The sequence below is a fragment of the Bufo bufo genome, chromosome 3, assembly GCF_905171765.1.
Source record: "Bufo bufo chromosome 3, aBufBuf1.1, whole genome shotgun sequence".
Lineage (NCBI taxonomy): Eukaryota > Metazoa > Chordata > Amphibia > Anura > Bufonidae > Bufo > Bufo bufo.
In genome coordinates, this window is record NC_053391.1 from 561,350,033 (window position 1) to 561,371,067 (window position 21,035).

At 43.7% G+C, this 21,035-nt stretch overlaps 1 protein-coding gene across 3 annotated transcripts in view; it reads right to left on the bottom strand.

Moving 5' to 3' along the window:
- The window catches only part of ITGA7 (integrin subunit alpha 7), a 207,508-nt gene extending 205,225 nt beyond the window's left edge, over positions 1-2,283 (bottom strand). The window contains exon 1 of one of the 3 annotated variants that reach the window (XM_040425548.1): positions 1,923-2,283. In XM_040425548.1, the coding sequence (XP_040281482.1) occupies positions 1,923-2,095 (173 nt within the window). In that variant the 5' untranslated portion in view covers positions 2,096-2,283. The remainder of the gene's footprint in view (positions 1-1,922) is intronic. The other 2 variants (XM_040425547.1, XM_040425549.1) reach the window with 2 other exon arrangements.
- Between the last annotated feature and the right edge of the window lie 18,752 nt (positions 2,284-21,035).

Here is a 21,035-nt window from a genome sequence, read left to right on the forward strand (position 1 = left end):
AATCCATCTCGACATAGCCTTAATATGGAAGACCAATCCTCAGGATAGGTCAACAGTATCTGATCGGTGGAAGACCGACTCCCGGCACTATAGCCAGTGAGGTCACGTTCATCGTTCACATGGCCTAGGTGCAGCTCCGTCCTATTGAATTCAATGGGGCTGTAATACCAAGCACAGCCACTATACAATGTATGGCGCTCTGCTTTTTGAGCTTTGAAGACACCACAGTGCTCACCGCAGCCACTTCAAAGATCTGAACGTCTGGCATGGGAGCAGAGGCCGCGCGTCCCCGGTGCGCTCCCATTCACTTCTATGGGAGCAGCACTTGGTGGTGGACAGACCCCCGGGAGAAATCCGGGGTCCTCCAGCCACAGCTCTCCCCGCTCCGTTCTCGTTGTAGATACAGGTCCCAGTGGTGGGACCCGCACCTATCAGACAATGGGGGCATATCCTAGCAATATGCCCCCATTGTTTGAGGTGGGAATACCCCTTAAAGGGGTAGTCCAATTTAAAGGGGTTGTGCTGATTTTGGACATTTTTTACCTGTCCACCCGCAGCATGTTGGAAGTGTTGAATGAATCATACTCACAGCTCCCTACTGCTCCATTTCAGCCCCCGACAACATTCAGTGGTCCTCCAGTCTCATGACCCTGGATGGACAGGGTCATGTGTGCCACTGCAACCAATGACTTGCTTCAGCAATGACGTGTCTCCAAGTGACATGCCATTGCTGGGTCAAGTGCTGCTTGGGGACACGTCACCTTAGGGGCCAGTTGTTGGCTGCAGCATCACATATGACTGTCCAGAGGTCTACAGACTGGGACGGGAAGACCGCTGAATGGAGGTAGAGAGCTGGTGGGGAGCAGGTAAGTATAATTTTTTAAACAGGTCCAACACGCTGCCGGAGACAATTTAAAAAAATGCCCAAAAGTTTGAGAACCCCTTTAAATAAATATTTCCCCAGCAGCGGTAAATGTAATAAAATAACAAGTCGCATGTCACAAGGCTGCAAAAAAACTTTAGAGATACTTCAATACAACTATAATAAGCTTGTGTGGACGCCAGTGGGACCCCATCATTTGTTGAATTTTAGGTCACACCCGTCAAACTGGCTAGTACAACTACCCTCACTATGACCCGGCATATTTTCTGGACTACTGACAGTAATAAGCACTGAGGCCGTATACACAGACAGCACATTGACCCTGAGTGCATTATAACGTTGGATGCCTATGTTGTAGAAAGTGAAGAGGCGCAGCTACAAATCATCCCCTAATTGAGTATAATAAGACTAAACCTTAAACTAAAAGCCCTATAGACACTGCTGCCACTGGCATCTGGAGGGGTCTTCAGTCTGTCAATTGTGATTGGGAATTTCTTGCTGGGATGACGCTGCGTCCCATGTGGATGACATGGATGACTGTACACATGGCCAGATTCACTACGATCTATAAAGATCTATCAGGATCTGATCTGCTGACAAAACGTCCCTGATGCCCACTGTGGGTAATAGCTGGCATCTGGAAAAGATTTTACATGGAAACATCATGCCAGGGTCCAGATAACGGTCTCTGAACTGATCCCTGATGGCCATACCCATCGCCATCAGCGGTGCCAACCGGTCCCAAATTCATGGACAGGTGACACGGTTGTGTCCCTGGAGGGTGTTGTATAGGAAATAGAGATTGTAACCCTCATCATGAACTTCCATGGTGAACGCTGCCTTCATTATAAATATTTCTAATTAAAAATATTATATATATAGAATTTGTTTCGTTTTCCATTCGGGCTGTATACAGATCGCCTTCTGTGATTTTTGGAGAAATTACCCATTAAAAAGTAAAAATCGGGTTGGCAACCCTGGCCAGTAAAGGTCCCGGGCACCTCTGGTAACTTCAGTGTGGCACAGGCAGGGTACTCACCAGTTTATGGGCTCCGGTCTCAGCTGCTTGTGCAGGGCTACAGAAAATCCAAATAGGCTGCCCTTGTCCCCATCCTTCACCAGGGTGTGTGTGACATCCAGATTGAAGCCGCTGACCATGCCCCCGGACAGGAGATGGCACAGGGTGACGAGCGCTGCCCATGCTGCAGTCATAATGGAGGAGAACTAGCGGAGGGACCGGAGCGGGGCTTCCCCTCCTGCCAGCCGAGCTGTGGGCAAGGTCACTTGGGCAGCTGCAGCCGTGCCCGCTGCTGTCACCCAGGCGGAGATAAGGCTGTGAAGGGGCTGTGAGCGGGCGGAGCGCGGCTTCACACAGGACATGCCCCCTGGTAGCGGGCGGGAGCAGGAGCAGGTGGATGAGGAGGACCCTGGAGCCGCCTCACTGCTGTCACCTCACCACACCGTGACGTCACCGGGCACTAGTCATACCTGCAGCAGTGAGGTCACCGTGCTGAAGAGGCTGAGGGTTCCTGCCTGGAGATTGTGCCTGTAACCTGCCCAAACAGACAGATAAAGATAGGTGATAGATATAGAAAGAGAGATAACAGAGATAGATAGATAGATAGATAGATAGATAGATAGATAGATAGATAGATAGATAGATAGATAGATAGATAGATAGATAATTAGATAGAGATAGATAGATAGATGATAGATAGATAATAGATAGATAGATAATTAGATAGAGATAGATAGATAGATGATAGATAGATAGATAGATAGATAGATAATTAGATAGATAGATAGATAGATAGATAGATAGATAGATAGATGATAGATAGATAGATAGATAGATAGATAGATAGATAGATAGATAGAGAGAGATAGAGGATAAAATTGAAATTTTAGATGAACATCGATAGGTAATAGAAAGAGATAGATAATAGATGTAGAAATAGATACACAGTAGATAGAGATATGAGATACATAGATAGATAATGTGCAGTATAGCATATGTCCCATCTTTGCAAGCAATTTCATACAGAATAAGGCTCCATTCACACATCCGTAATAATGGGTTCGCATCCGTTCCGCAAATTGCGGAATGGGTGCGGAACCGTTCATTCTCTATGGGGACGGAACGGACTATGTGCTCTCCGCATCTGCATTTCCGGAGCGCGGCGCCGATCTTTTGAAAAAAAATAGAACATGTTCTATTCTTGTCCGTAGGCATTTTCTATTATAGTGATGGCGATGTGCTGTCTGCAAAATGCAGAACGCACGTTGCCGGTGTCAGTGTTTTGTGGATCCGTGTGAATGGACCCTAAGGGCTCATGCACACGAACGTATTTTCTTTCCTTGTCCGTTCAGTTTTTTTTAGGACCTTATGCGGAACCATTCATTTCAATGGGTCCGCAAAAAAATAAATAAAAAAGTTACTCCGTTTCCGTATGTCCGTATTTCCGTTCCGCAAAGAAATAGAACATGTCCTATTATTGTACGCGTTACGGACAAGGATAGGACTGTTCTATTAGGGGTCAGCTGTTCCGTTCCGCAAAATATGGAATGCACACAGACGTCATCCGTATTTTTTGCGGACCGCAAAATACATACGGTGGTGTGCAGGAGGCCGTAAAGGGGTCTGACACCTCTCCTATTGAAGTGAATGTGTAGTTCTGGCTGTGCTGCTGCAGAAAGCTGATTGGTGGGGGTGCAGGGTGTCGGAGCCCCGCTACTCAGATCTTTAGGATAGTCCATCAATATTAAAGCATCGGAAATCTCCTTTAAAGTGCATACAAAGGAATAAGTACATTCCAGCCTGTAGTCCAGAGATGCAGGCTGTAGAGCTGACCTCACCCCTTGCTGTTGGATGTCTGGATGGCGCTCGCTCTGGTGATTCGCCCTCAGTAAAGTGTTGTCTGTACACCGGGCACTGTCCAATAAAGTAAGGCTACGGCTACACGGCGACCTGCGAGTCCTAGTAAAATTGTGTTCTTTCTGTGACTTGGCCTCAATGTCTAATGGAAACAAGGTAGAAGCGACCCCCAGGCAACCGAGCGAGCCTGGCCGCTGTCATACTGCCTTATAATAGCACACGCTGTTAATGGGGTATTCCTATCTCCAACATGCATGGCATAACATAATTCTGAGATGTGAATACCATTTCTGACAACCCTGACAACCTATAAATTATATCTAAATTTAAGCTAGGAGGACTATACGAGGCATAAATCAGAATATTATAACTTCTGGTCAGGATCCTAGCAGATTTCTGTCACATTGTATATTCCAGCTGGCACAATGGCTTCCTCTAAATAAGGATGTCGTAAGCATTGAGAGGCTGGTGTTTAACTGGCAGGAGCAGCTGCCGGGGAAGAGGCACGAGGCGGGCCCTCTGATTTTAGTAGCTTAGTCCAACCTTGCCAGAAATATCTTAGATAACGTTCTTACAGTAGAGGGAGAAGTGGTCTTGAGAGAAGGCTCTTAGATATGAGGAGGAACGTACAAACAGTGGTGAAATCTTAGCCAGGAATGTGCCACCAAGCCTCAGAATCAGCTCCGTACATGAGGGCGGCCCTGCCAGCTTGCCACGGCACAATGTATGCCTATTCACTCTCCTTTCATGAGGCTGGTTTCACACGTATGGAGAATATATAAAAAAGTTGCATATTTTGGCGCAGGTGGAATTTTGTGCCAAAATTTGGCATGGTTGGGAGATTTGGGAGCACCAATTTGTGTGCTAGAAAATTGGGACACATCAGAAGTGAAGTCTACCCCAGATCTCTAGGCCCACTAGATTTGATCACCGGGTTATAAAAAATATATCGTGCTCAGCCCAAACGATTCAATATACTGAACACACAAAAAAATTGAACTAATCACATGTATATATAAACATGAAAAAGTCTTTATTAAATGTACATGATTTATAATATGTATAAAAACAGCAGCAAGGAAGGGGGAAACCTATAGTGACCCTTATTATTTCATTGGCATTTTTCTGTGTGGCCCTTTCTGCAATCTGTATGCCCTCGTGTGTGGACCCCTCAGCCCTCTCTAGGGTTGTTTTTGTTCCTCACTGAAGGTTTCCCCCTTCCTTGCTTTACATTTTTTTTTAAATCAAATAGTTTTTATTAAACAATAAATACATAATATAACATAAAACATTACGTTGTGTTTTCTTTTCTTTACATTATCCACCGTGTGGAATCAGTGAACAACAGTAATCATAAATATATCACCACTCAGTTTAACATGAATCCGTACAATACGTGTTCACTTGCTAAAGCAAATAATTTTGGACATAGAATTACCAGTGACTTAACCTTCCCAACCTCCCTCCCCCCCTTACCCTGCCCTAACCCCCCCAACCCTAACCGCTGGTCTTGACCGTCACAAGCCTATATAACCACATGAGTGTGAGATAACCATTCACTCCACATTTTATCAAACTTCTGAGGACACCCTCTCTTCACATACACCCCTTTTTCAAGTATCAGCATGTCATGCACCTTCCGTTCAAACTCGCTCAGTGTGGGCGGACTCCCCTGGATCCACCTCATAGCAATCAGTTTCCTGGCCACATATAGCAATCTCCCCACAGCGACCTTAACCAGTTCAGTCCCTCCAATCTCAGACACATACCCCAGAATACACACCTTAGGATCTTTTTGAATTTTCAATGTCAGTTTACTATTTATCATATTTCTAACTTCCTCCCAATAATTACCAACTACTGGACAAGACCACAGCATATGCAACAAGTCTGCACCATCTTCCATACACTTTGGGCACTTGTCATCACTTCTTACTCCTATCTTTTTCAGGAACACCGGTGTTTTGTACACTCTATGTATGATAAATAGTTGGGACAGTTTGCCCTGTTCACTTAAGGACACCTTGGGGACCGCTTCTAATATATCTTCCCACCTATCCTTAGACATATCTCCCACGTCAGCCTCCCATTTTTTCATTCTTGAAAGCGGATATCCCTCTAAGAATTTTCCCAGTAAAAGAGCATACACCTGTGATATTAACCCTCTTTTTCCCCCACCTGTCGGAAGAACGAGCTTATGAACCACCTCCATTTGAGCTATCTCACACCCTTTCCGCAACGTGACCTCAAGGGCATGTCTTATTTGAAGATATTTATAGAACCACTCCCTAGGGATATTAAATTCCTGCTGCAGGTTTTGAAATGACTTACATATTTTGTCCTTAATTAATTGTCCAATTCTCGTCACTCCATATTTTTCCCAGTTCCTAAGTCCTGGTATGGCAACTAGTTCTGGCAACAAGTGGTTCTTTCCAATAGGAGAAAGTTCACTAATACCTCCCACTCCTCTTAGCAGCTTCACTTTTGCCCAAACTTTTTTCATAAGTTCAATAAGAGGGAGTTTATCCCTCCCTGCATGCATTCCTAAACCTTCCAGAATGCCCATGAGGTCACGACTGCCCAGCCAATGCTGCAATATCTGCCCCGTCATGTCCGGTGCTTGTAGATCAATCCATCCCTTAAAATGCTGACATTGGGAAGCCAAAAAATAAATCCATGCGTTAGGGACAGCTAGGCCCCCTTCCGACTTAGAATACTGTAATGTCTCCAGTTTTATCCTAGCCTGTCCATACTTCCAAGTAAGATCTCTAAATATAGAGTGAATTTTCTTAAATCTATCCAGAGGGATCCAAACTGGAGCATTATTCAGTATATATAACAGCTGGGGCATCATAACCATTTTTAAAAGGTTAACTCTACCTACCACCGAAAGAAAGAGTCTACACCATGACCTCACTTTAAGCCTAAAAGTAGCCAGCAATGGGGACAGATTAAGTTCTTCAAAATCCGCCAGCCTCGGTGTTATATGTAATCCCAGATATTTAAATTTATCCACCCAGGGCACCAAACTATCTACTTGTCTTCCTGCCAGGGCCTGCCCGTCAATTGGCATCAAAGAGGATTTCTGCCAGTTTCCTTGCTTTACATTTAATAAAGACTTTGTCATGTTTATATATGCATGTGTTTAGTTCAATTTTTTGGTGTGCCCAGATCTCTAGGGTAGAGTTCATTTTCTGGCACATGGAACTCCTAAAGATGCGCCAGAATTATTGCCTCTCTTTCCTCTAGGACATGCCATCAATGTCAGATTGGTGCTGGTCCAGCCTCTGGGACTTGTTCCCATCTTCAGAACTGTGCCCTCAAAGTGAAGGAGAGCACACCGCGCAAGCGCATACACCCTCTAGTCACCGCTATGGGAGTTCCAAGAATAGCCGAGCTATAGAGTTGAAGGGAGGGCAATTGTGCATGTGCAGCGCGCTCTTTTACTTTGGGGGCTCTGTTCTAGAGATAAGAGGGGGACCCGCACCTATCTGACACTGATGACATTTCCTCGTAATATGCCATTAATGTGTGAGATGAGACAAGAAAATATCCTTGCCCCAGCTTTGGGCATGGGGGAGTATTCATGGTGAATGAGTGCAGATCAGGTTGTGTCCGAGTTCAGCTCGGAAACCCGGACAACCTATTTAACACTCGCCCCCATATATATATTTTTTTAGGGTGCATTTTTTTTTCAGCACTTTTGATGCAAAAAATACCACCTACAGATATTGGCTGGAAGTCTATGGGGATTATTAAATATTGTACAAATGCTTTTAAAGGGTTTCTACCATCAGAATTACTGTTATGTAGCTGACTGACCGTAGCGATGCGCTAATGTCAGCACTACATAACAGTATGTTTTTTACATTTGTCCCTGCAGCCGTTTTGCTAAAATACGCACTTTTATAATATGCTAATATTATAAAAGTGTGTATTTTAGCAAACGGCTGCAGGGAGAAATGTAAAAAACATACTGTTATGTAGTGCTGACAATGGTGCATCGCTAATGTCAGTCAGCTACATAACAGTAATTCTGGTGGTAGAAACCCTTTAAGTGATGAAATAGGCAGTGGTCGGCTGATATACCAATGTACAGGTTAAATAAGGACAATTAGTAATGACAGTAGTTGTGGGCATCAATGTAAGAATAATAGAATGAAATAAAATTGCAATTGGGCTACTTTCACACTAGTGTTTTTGCTGGATCCGGCAGGGTTCAGCAAAAACGCTTTCGTTATTGATAATACAACCATCTGCATCCGTTATGAACGGATCCGGTTGTATTATCTGTAACATAGCCACGACAGATCCATCATGAACTCCACTGAAAGTCAATGGGGGACGCAACCCAGGACGGAAAGCAAACCACAGCATGCTGCGGTTTGCTCTCCGGTGTGAAAACGGAATGGAATGCATTTTGGTCCACTTTGTTCTGTTCAGTTACATTTTATTCCCATTGACAATGAATGGGGACAAAACGTAAGCGTTTTTTTCCGGTATTGAGACCATATGACGCATCTCAATACCGGAAAATATTAACGCCAGTGTAAAAGTAGCCTTGATAGTTGATAATTAATACTAGTAAAATACATTTTTTGATGCAGTTTATAACAGGACACCTCAACTTACCCTCAACTTTGACAGGACATTTTTGGAGTGCCAGCCAGGTGCACTGGATATAGGTTTTACATCCTCATATCCAGGTGGCACGATATGAATGATAGGAATGAACAATATTTGACTACATATGGTAGATTTACTTCACAGTTTTTTTACAGGGATGGACTGACCATAGACCCTACAGGGAAATTTCCCGGAGGGCCAATGCCCAGGGGGCCGCCCCGAGCCCTCCTCATGGCTGCCGGCCAGGTAGATAACGATCTGATGCTCTGAGCTTCAAAGTGTAGTTTTCTGAGATTTTGATATTGATAACATGTCCTCTGAATAGGTCATCAGTATCTGATTGGTGGGGGTCCGACACCCGGGGCCCCCCGCTGATCAGATGTTTGAGAAGGCATCAGTGCTTCTGTGAGCGCCGCGGCCTCCTCGCAGCTTACCAAGCACATCGCTGTACATGGTATAGGGGCCGTGCTTGGTAGTGCACTGAACCCCATTCACTTCAATGTGGCTGAACGCGATACCAAGCACAGCCACTATACAATGTATGGCGCTGTGGTTAGTAAGCAGAGAGAAGGCCACAGCACTCACAGGAGCGCCGATGCCTTCTCAAACAGCTGATCAGTGGGGGCCCCAGGTGTCGGACCCCAACCGATAAGATACTGATGACCTATCCTGAGGATAGGTCATCAGTATCAAAATCTCGAAAAACCCCTTTAATTAATGCTAGAAGCATCAGGAACTTATGCACCTGTCAGGCGGTCTCAGGTGCCCCAGGACAGTGAATACTGCTGCACTGTGGTATTTGGTTCTGAAGGCGCAGTATTTTGTGCTGTACTAAGGTACTGCTGGCCCCGGCCTACTTGTGTTGTGCCGTCTTCGGTCAATCTGGATCTGCCTATGACAATTTTCCAGGGCCACTTTAAGTTCCTAATCCGCCCCTGTGTTTTAGCTGTATAGACTAATTGACAGCACTCCAAAGTTGCAGGTGAGGTATTGTGTGATTTATTCAGCCGCCTCCTCAATCACCTGCTCACATCCATTGGGTCTGATGAAGGGCTACTACATATAGCCCGAAACATTGCCTAAAATTATGTCCGGCTGAATAAATCACACAATACGTCACCTGCAACTTTGGAGTGCTGTCAATTAGTCTATACAACAAGAATAGGGTCCCATAGGTGGATTTGGGGATCTGTACAGACGAGCACCCTGTGCTGTGATCAACCGTATTTGAAATACTACCTGTTTTTTTTGCTGTTGGGTCCTAAGCAGTTTATTCATTTCTTTGGACTGGTATTAATTATCGACTATTAATTGCAATTTTATTTCATTCTATTATCCTTACATTGATTATCACAACTATTGTTATTATTTATTGTCCTTACCTCTTTTTGCTGTGGCCTTTTCTTGTATTGCATTTATTATTAATATTATCTATTTGATACACCATTAACTTCATGGCGCTGTACATCAAAAGGGAGTTCACATACTGTACATAGTATAAAACACCACAAGTAAGATGTTATCTAACTTATTAACAGACTGGTATGCTTGCAAAAAATGGATGGGGGTATTTTTGGCGAAAAAAAAACTCTCAATAGAGGATCATTGACTTGAGTACTACAATCTATAGGGATTTTACGCAGGGTAGTAAACATTTAGGTTGCGGCCACGTGGCGTAAACGCTGCAGATTTTACCCAACTGAATTTCATGCAGAAAATCCACATTCTTTTACAGTAGCAGCAAAGTGGATGGGATTTAAACAAAGTTCATCTGTATGCCATGCAAAAAAAATTTGCAACAGAAATTGACCTGTGGTGCGGATTTTAAATCAGCATGTCAATTTATTCTGTTTTACTTTTGATCTCGTAGGGAGAAATCCAGGGCAAATCTGCGGTTTTCTGAGACTTATAAAATTGATGACCTATCCTCTGGATAGGTCTTCAGTATATTATTGGTCTTACGCCGGGAAGCCCCGACAATCAATTGTTTGAGAAGGCACCATGGGCGCTTACCAAGCACGGCGCCGTACATTGTATAGCGCCGTACATTGGTATCGCAGCTCAGCCCCATTCACTTCAATAAAGCTGAGCCGCGTCTAGGCCACGTGCCAATGAATGTGACTTCACATAGCCTAGGCTAAGCTGCGAGAAGGCCGGGGCACTCACCGAAGCGCTGGTGCCTTCTGAAACAGCTGATTGGTGGGGGTCCTGGGTGTCGGACCCCTACTGATCAGATAATGACCTATGCAAAGGATCAGTCATCACTTAAAAAGACATGGAAAACCCCTTTACATTCTATCCCCTGTGGCCATACGCTGAAGGGTATTAGAACCAGAAGCATGTATTACCTATGTACCGCCGTAACGCCCGCTGATCAGCAGAATGAGGATCTCCATTCACCCATTCCTCCCAGCAGAAAGACTTCAAACATCGCCCTGCCACTCCATTCCAAGTCTATAGTTCTGATGAAGAAAGCTGAAAACACTGCAGCGCAAAACGCTACTTGTATATGCACCCATAGAAAAAATTACAATGCACACAATTAAAATGGATGCTTTAAAGGGAACCTGTCGATGGGATTTTGTGTATACAGCTGAGGACATGGGTTGCTAGATGGCCGCTAGCACATCCGCAATATCCAGTCCCCATAGCTCTGTGTGCTTTTATTGTGTAAAAAAAATGATTTGATACATATGCAAATTACCCTGAGATGTGTCCTGTATGTGAGATGAGTCAGAGACAGGACTCATCTCAGGTTCATTTGCATATGTATCAAATCTTTTTTTTTTTACAGAATAAAAGCACACAGAGCTATGGGGACTGGGTATTGCGGATGTGCTAGCGGCCATCTAGCAACCCATGTCCTCAGCTCTATACACAAAATCCCGGTGACAGGTTCCCTTTAAAACACTGATACATTACCTTTACCCAAGCATCATTTAGGACATGATTAATTTTGTATTGAATAAATGTGCTCACTATTGCCCCTTGTGGCCATAGTTTATAATGCAGCATAATAAAATAAATCAGTGACAGAATAGTGATGCTAGTAATGATTGATGGCACTGGTGATCATTGCTGGAATTATTTCGAGTTTGTTAAAACAGGATGTGCAGAAAAAAATATTCTATTAGAAATAATCAGACCTTTTCACAGATGCCCCTAAAAGCCCATAAATCACTTTACAAAATTCAGCTGGCTGCTAATGTACCATGTTTGTGGATCATATGCCTAAACTATTAGAAGAAATGTACACTAAAAACCGTTAAAAAGGGAAAACATGAAAAATAGGAATAAAACACTGTGTAATAAATGTAATAAAAGTCTCAGCCACTCCAGACTTGATTGGATTATTCTCTGAGTGTTATATTTAACAGCCATGGCCGGTTTTATGTTTCCAGAGAAGACGCAGATATCAAAAACTAAAATAGCCTGAAATAGTCGCTGATCTGTCCTTCTTTTTGTCCCAGACAATCTATATTGAGAAGGCTCAGGTGTCACAACCAGTGTCTGGTTACTGCAGTCTTCTCAGGATGTCCTGAATAAGGATCTGCTCAACAGTCTTAGGCCTCATGCACACGATTTCACGGTCCGCAAAACGGGGTTCCGTTGTTCCGTGATCCGTTTCCGTTTTTGTTTCCGTGTGTCTTCCTTGATTTTTGGAGGATCACCAGACATGAAAAGTGAAAAAAAAAATCTAAGTCAAGTTTGCCTTGCAAATGATAGGAAAAAAATGGACACGGATCACGGACGCGGATGACAATCTTGTGTGCCTCCGTGTTTTTTCATGGACCCATTGACTTGAATGGGTCCGCGAACCGTTGTCCGTGAAAAAAATAGGACAGGTCCTATTTTTTTGATGGACTGGAAACACGGATCACGGACGGAGATGACAAACGGTGCATTTTCCGAGTTTTCAACTGACCCATTGAAAGTCAATGGGTCCGCAGAAAATCACGAAAAACGGAACACAACAACAGTCATGTGCATGAGGCCTTAGTCTACTTTCACACTCGCGTTTTAGCTTTCTGTTTGTGAGGTCCGTTCAGGGCTCTCACAAGCCGTCCAAAATGGATCAGTTTTGCCCTAATGCATTCTGAATGGAAAAGGATCCGCTCAGAATGCATCAGTTCAGTCTCCATTCCGCTCTGGAGGCGGACACTAAAATGTTGTCTGCAGTGTTTTGCTGTCCGCCTGACGAAGTGGAGCCAAGCGGATCCGTCCTGACACACAATGTAAGTCAATGGGGACGGATCCGTTTTCTCTGACACAATAGAAAATGAATCTGTCCCCCATTGACTTTCAATGGAGTTCATGACGGATCCGTCTTGGCTATAGAAGACATAATACAACTGGATCCGTTCATGACGGATGCATGCGGTTGTATTATTGTAATGAAAGCGTTTTTGCAGATCCATGATGGATCCGCAAAAAATGCTAATGTGAAAGTAGCCTTAGGCTACTTTCACACTAGCATTTCTATTTTCCGGTATTAAGATCCGTCATAGAGTCTCAATACCGGACAAAAAAACGCTACCGTTTTGTCCCCATTCATTGTCAATGGGGACAAAACATAACTGAACAGAACGGAGTGCTCCAAAATGCATTCCGTTCCGTTTGGTTGCCTTCCCATACCGGAGAGCATACCGCAGCAAGCTGCGGTTTTCTTTCCGTCATGGGATGCGGAGCAAGACGGATCCGTCATGACCCACAATGCAAGTCAATGGGGACAGATCCGTTTTCTCTGCCACAATAGAAAATGGATCCGTCCTCTGACTTTCAATGGAGTTCATGTTAAAGATAATACAACCGGATCCGTTCATAACGGATGCAGATGGTTGTATTATCAGTAACGGAAGCGTCTTTGCTGATCCCTGCCGAATCCAGCAAAAACGCTGGTGTGAAAGACAATACTACAAAACAATTGCTATTACCAAACAATTTTTATAGCTGACATATAGCGCTTAAGAAAAACAAAACATATACAGTATATATATATATATATATATATATATAGTCTTTATAGGGAATGGGTCATCAGAATGTGACCTATTGTTTAAATCATGTTTTTATGTGTAACATATTTCGAAACATTTTTGAGGTTATTTTAAATTTTTCATGTTAATATCTATATTTAAACAAAAAACCATACCACCAGTTTTTGCACTGGCCACTAAGCCTAATAACAGAGCATGCCTAGAAAACTCTCCCACATAATTCCATGAGGTCCCCTCCAGACCATTGTGTCTGTGCACATGTGGCTGCCGTAAAGCAATTTCCTTATAGGGGTTTTCTGAGATTTTTATACTGATGACTAGTGATGAGCGGCAGGGGCTATATTTGAATTCGCGATATTTCATGAATATTTTGTAGAATATTCATCATATATTCGCGAATTCGAGATTATTTTATTGAATGTGAAAAATCAGCAATGTAAAAATCGCTTAATGCGAATTCATAACGCGAAATACAGGCGTGGGTCACTTTGGCTACATTTTTCAAGCTGCTGGAAGTTTCCTGAGACTGGAGAAAATGGTTGGCACGGCAGAACATTACAATAGCTTTATATCCAGATATCCAATAAGCTATTTGCTCCAATATACACTCACCTAAAGAATTATTAGGATCACCATACTAATACGGTGTTGGACTCCCTTTTGCCTTCAGAACTGCCTTAATTCTACGTGGCATTGATTCAACAAGGTGCTGATAGCATTCTTTAGAAATGTTGGCCCATATTGATAGGATAGCATCTTGCAGTTGATGGAGATTTGTGGGATGCACATCCAGGGCACGAAGCTCCTGTTCCACCACATCCCAAAGATGCTCTATTGGGTTGAGATCTGGTGACTGTGGGGGCCATTTTAGTACAGTGAACTCATTGTCATGTTCAAGAAACCAATTTGAAATGATGCGAGCTTTGTGACATGGTGCATTATCCTGCTGGAAGTAGCCATCAGAGGATGGATACATGTTCTCATTCTGTTTACGCCAAATTCGGACTCTACCATTTGAATGTCTCAACAGAAATCGAGACTCATCAGACCAGGCAACATTTTTCCGGTCTTCAACAGTCCAATTTTGGTGAGCTCGTGCAAATTGTAGCCTCTTTTTCCTATTTGTAGTGGAGATGAGTGGTACCTGGTGGGGTCTTCTGCTGTTGTAGCCCATCCACCTCAAGGTTGTGCATGTTGTGGCTTCACAAATGCTTTGCTGCATACCTCGGTTGTAACAAGTCGTTATTTCAGTCAACGTTGCTCTTCTGTCAGCTTGAATCAGTCGGCCCATTCTCCTCTGACCTCTAGCATCCACAAGGCATTTCGCCCACAGGACTGCCGCATACTGGATGTTTTTCCCTTTTCACACCATTCTTTGTAAACCCTAGAAATGGTTGTGCGTGAAAATCCCAGTAACTGAGCAGATTGTGAAATACTCAGACCGGCCCGCCTGGCACCAACAACCATGCCACGCTCAAAATTGCTTAAATCACCTTTCTTTCCCATTCTGACATTCAGTTTGGAGTTCAGGAGATTGTCTTGACCAGGAGCACCCCCCTAAATGCATTGAAGCAACTGCCATGTGATTGGTTGACTAGATAATTGCATTAATGAGAAATAGAACAGGTGTTCCTAATAATTCTTCAGGTGAGTGTATTCGCGATTGCTCTCATCGGCAGTGATTCGAATATTTTTTCACACTAAGTGCAACTTCGCATTTTAGCAGGTCTGACTACAGATTACTGATTGGTTGTGAACTTGACATTGCTTCCTTCTCATTGGCCCACAAGCAAGAAGCAGAAAGGAAACGTGTTCAGATGGAAAAAAAAAGCAGAATATTCGATATAACGAATATATAGCACTATATTCGAAATATTTGCGAATTCTCGAAGTGACAATATTCGCGGTAAAAATTTGCTATTCGAATATTCGCGCTCAACACTAGTGATGACTTATCCTCTGGATAGGTCATCAGTATCTGATTGGTGAAGGTCCGACACCTGGAACCCCCGCCGCTCAGCTGATTGAGAAGGAGCCTCCACTCGCAGCTCACCAAGCACAGCGCAGTACATTGTATTGGAGCTGTGCTTGATATCGCACTTCCATGGGGCTGAGCTGCGTCTAGGCCATGTGACCGATGAATGTGTCGTCACTGGCCTAGGGAAAGCAGTGAGAAGTATGGGGGTCAGTTATCAAACAGAAATATGCCTAAAAGGTCCTTTGCGTCACAATCTGTGACTTCTCCCCACTCATGCCAGGTCTAAAAAAGGGGGCGTGGTGTGGGCGCAGAAGGGGACAGGCTGGCAGGCCCGTCTCATTTACCCTTTTCTATGCCTGTTTTAGACATAGAAACTGGTCTAAATGTAGACAGCTAGGAAGCAGTCTTAGGGCAGGGTCTCATCAGCGTTATGAATTCTGTTATTGCTTTCCGTTATAATGGAATTCGTAGACGGAATTTAAAATGGAAAACCTTTAGAGGCATTCCATTTTGATCCGTTATAATAGAGGTTTGTGGGCAAGAAAGTCCTGTCGACGGGACTTTCTTTTCCGTCCTGCATAACGGAAACCGGATGGTTGCGTTATGCATGCCCATAGACCTCTATTATGACGGACAAAAATGGAATGCCTGTAAAGGTTTTCCATTTTGAATTCCGTCTTACAAATTCCATTATTTTCCGTGATAACCATGTTGTAATAGAAAGCAATAATGTAAGTCATAACACTGATGTGAAACCGCCCTTAACGCCTCTTCATAACACCGGCGGATCCACCGCCAAGTAAAGGGTTCATTAAGAACATCAGAAACACTGGTCTTAAAAAATGTGCCCCAATATATCAATCTACTGAGCTCCTCCTGCTCTATGATACCTTCAGCTCACCATGTTCAACGTGACAGGTTCCCTTTAGGCTCCATTCACACGTCCGTACTGTGTTTTGCGGATCCACAAAACACGGACACCGCCAATGTGCGTTCCGCATTTTGCGGACCGCACATCACCGGCACTAATAGAATATGCCTATTCTTGTCCGCAATTGCGGACAAGAATAGGACATGTTCTATTTTTTTTCGGGAACGGAAATGCAGACCCGGAAGTGCAGGTCCGCAATTCCGGAGCCGAGCCGCACATCGTGCGGCCCCATAGAAATGAATGGGTCCGCAATTCCGTTCCGCATATTGCGGAACGAAATTGCGGACATGTGAATGGACCCTGTTAAGCAAAGGATAAATCCACATGACATGTCACATATAATACACTAACTTAAAGAACCCATTGTCTCTAATATAACTATAATATCCCAAGGATATAAAGTATGTAAAACCATCAAATCATATCAAAATAATATTTAAAAAAGTGAAAGGGGTTTTCCAGCAAAACAACAATTGGTAGCAGTCGGGGTAGAGCGGCTTAGGCCACTTTCACATCTGCGCTTTACATTTTCGTTCTTCTGCTATAATGGGATTTATTAGGTTTCCGTTCAGGAGAAGGTTTTTGTAGCAAAAACAAAAGTCCTGCATGCTACAAAAACCTTCTCCTGAATGGAAACCTAACAAATCCCATCATAGTCAAAGGGGGCCGTAGGTTCCGATCGCTTCAGTTAAGTGCCAAATCCGGCCCTTCCATTATGTTCGTTCTTCTGCTCCTATAACTGAGCAGAACAAAGGAAATGTGAAGCGCAGATGTGAATGCAGCCTTAGGCCCCTTGCACACGACCGTATGGCTTTTTCAGAATTTTGCAGTCCACAAAAAACGGATCCACAAAAAATACGGATGACGTCCCTGTACATTCCGTTTTTTGCGGAACGGAACAACTGGCTCCTGATAGAACAGTACTATCCTTGTCCGTTATACGGACAATAATAGGACATGTTCTATCTTTGAACGGAACGGAAATACGGAAACGGAAGGCATACGGAGTACCTTCTGTTTTTTTTTGCAAATCCATTGAAATGAATGGTTCCGTATGCAGTCCGTATACGGAACTCAAAAAACGGAATGTAAAAGGAAAAAAGAAACGTTCGTGTGCAAGATGCCTTAGGGCTCGTTCACACGAACGTGTGAAGCCCGTTGCCATATTGCGGACCGCATTTGTGGATCCAAAATACACGGGCACTGTTCCGTGGCCATTCCGCATCACGAATGTGGACCCATTCATTTCAATGGCTCCACAAATCCGGAGATGCGGAACGGAAGAACGGAACGGAACGGAACACTACGGAAGCACTACGGAGTGCTTTCTGGGGCTTTCTCTATCTTTTTGCGGGACGGAAGGATCGCGGACCTATTCAAGTGAATGGGTCTGCGATCCCCATGCGCCTGCCCCACGGATGGTGCCCGTGCATTGCAGACCGCAATTTGCGGTCCACGGCACGGGCTTCACACGGTCATGTGGACGAGCCCTTAAAGACATAAAAGAAGTGATACTCACCTCTACCAATCTGCTGCCACTGTCTGGATCTCCACTTCTCTCTAAGGCTACTTTCACACTAGTGTTTTTGCTGGATCAGGCAGGGCTCAGCAAAAAACGCTTCCGTTACTCATAATACAACCATCTGCATCCGTTATGAACGGATCCGGTTGTATTATCTGTAACATGGCCAAGATGGATCCGTCTTGAACTCCATTGAAAGTCAATGGGGGACGGGTACGTTTTCTATTGTGTCAGATTGTGTCAGAGAAAACGTCCCCATTGACTTGCATTGCGGGTCACGACGGATCCGTCTTGCTCCGCATCCCATCTCAATACCGGAAAATAAAAACGCTAGTGTGAAAGTAGCCTAATTCCAGCAACAATCTGGATAGGCAGAAAAAAGCCTCAAAAAGCCGCACCGGTAACAACATGATCTACCTGGAAAACCCCTTTCAATTCACATGCGATGTAAACAAGGAATAATAAGCCATCTTATCCTGCATTACACACAGAGTGCGGAATACGTGACCCAGAATCTCTGGGTTTGTGCCCTGAACAAGGTCCCTGGGAGCGAACAGCAGAGACATTTTCACAGGATCCCCAGTGCAGTAAGATTTTCCTAACCAGCTATTTTTATCTCTTCTGGCTCTCTGAACACTTGAGGATATGGGATCGTTGGCAGGATACATCAACATGGCTGGACCTCTTCCAGACTATACAGTGAAGCTATCAGCAGTTGTGTGGGTTTACAGTGGGAGGTCAGATGTAAAGAGATGAAAAACTTGAGGGTTTTTTTTCTGCAGGGTTCCCTTTTGGAGAAAAATGTGGTGTTTTATAGTCAATGGACTATATGAAATCAAGAGAAATTCTGCTTTTTACACGACATTGAACACTGGACGAAGTACTATATATGGATCCCCTATAGGCCAAGCCTAAAAAAAAATGACAGCTGCTCTGAGCGCCATCTAGTGGCACTCGGACAAGTTGTCATTTTCCTACCCCTGCATCCAAGGGAAAGGCAAGAGCACATTGCTGAGGTTCTTTCCGTCATACCATATATACTCCTGGACAATCTGCATATATGTCTGACCTGCCCATAGACTTCAGTAATCAAACATATTACATATTTTGGCTTCTATACATTGGTAAACCGTTGTCTCAGCTGTATGGGAAAGAACAATCGCTATGCTTCAATATAACGGTATACAAAAAAACCACTGCACAGTATTCATAGGGTTGTTTTTTTTAGTAATGGGAGTAAATTGCCAAAGTATGTAACTATGAAGACATACAGATTTACACGTCTGGGACATACACTGCCTGGCCAAAAAAAAGGCCACACCTGGATTTAAAGAAGCAAATGGGTAAGAGCCTCCCAGTTGGTCAGGTCTAGGTTCAGCAACATTATATGCCCAAAGAAGGGGTCAGCGACTACCTGACCGTACTGAACGACCAGGTTATTCCATCAATGGATTTTTTTCTTCCCTGATGGCACAGGCATATTCCAAGATAGCAATGCCAGGATTCATTCGGCTCAAATTGTGAAAGAGTGGTTCAGGGAGCGTGAGACATCATTTTCGCACATGGATTGGCCACCACTGAGTCCAGACCTGAACCCCATTGAGAATCTTCGGGATGTGCTGCAGAAGACTTTGTGCAGTGGTACAAATCTCACATCATCAATACAAGATCTTGGGGAAAAATTCATGCAATGCTAGACAGAAATAAATGTGACATTGCAGAAGCTTGTGGAAATGATGCCAAAGCGAATACGTGCCATATTCAAAGCTAAAGGTGGCCCAACTAAATATTAGAGTGTGCAACCTTTTTTTTTCTGGCCAGGCAGTGTAGTTGGCAACAGTCCCAAATTTGCCTGGAAAATCCCAGGAATAGGGCAAGACCCTAGCAATGTGTAAGACCCATTGTACACTGAAAACATGGTGTGAAGTTACCTAACCGTAATCATGTGATGGTCAATGAAAGTGAAGCTAAATCTTCTAACTTTCCCTACAATTGGCAGGTTTCAGCAACTGAGCTTCTCTCAGGGTGGAAGATTCCAGGTAGTGTCCTGCATGGGGAGTCCTCATTGTGTCACCTTCCAAGAATGTGGTACGAACATGCTATTTAGCTCCTTATAATGAGGCAAATGGTAGATGGAAACAATGGCCCTGATTTACTAATGTGTCCGCGCCTAGAACCTGTCTAAAAAAGTGGCGCATATTGTTGTGATTACCGCATGTTTTGGCACAACTAGGGTTTCTCCAATTTTATTACTTGCTCGAAAAAAGACTGGGACTTAGCGGACAGGGGGCAGTGCTTTGAAGGTAAGGGGGTGGGCCATACTATGTGCCATTTTGTGCCACAATCCTGCCATAAATTTCTGTCTCAATGTAAGCCAACTAATGACTAGTATACAGTCAGAGAAAAGTGTCTATCCCTACATCAGATTTATCATCCAACCTGAGCCCCTGTGATAGGCCTGGTGCAAGTCTAGACAGTCTGTCTAAGAATACACCACCTGTAGGATTACAAAATCTGGGCAATAATCTCTGGCACTAATAGATTCCAAGGAAGGGGAGCAATGGGATGACCTGACATAGATAAATGTGCTACAAAGTGCCCCCCTCAGATTTCAGTCCTGGAAATTGAGTAGTTTTTCGACTACCGTAATTCTTGATATCCAGTGTGTCTCATAACCTCCTTCCATTTATGACTGTGCTGCAGCCCAGGAGGAGCGGGAGAGGGAGCGGAGGATAGGAGTAGTAGTGGCTCTGGCTGCAGAAAGTCTATCACACTGGCTTTCCTGACACCACTGCTCCCTAGGTCCACGAAATGAAAGGAGGGCACACCCTTTCTACCCTCGGGAAAAAAATTGTTATTACTTCCCATATGTCTACTTTATGTTGGTGTCATTTTATTTTTTTAGGACGTTAGAAGACTTTGAATTTTAGAAGCAATTCTTAGAATGTTTAAGAAAATTTCCAAAACCCACTTTTTTAAGGACCAGTTCAGTTATGAAGTCACTTTGTGGGACTTACATAATAGAAACCACCCATAAATGACCCCATTTTAGAAACTACACCCCTCAAGTTATTCAAAACTGATTTTACTAACTTTGTTAACCCTTTAGGTGTTCCTCAAGAATTAAAGGAAAATGGAGGCAACAGTTCAAAATTTCACTTTGTTTTTGCAGATTTTTCATTTTAATCCATTTTACTTGTAACACAGCAAGGGTTAAAAGCAA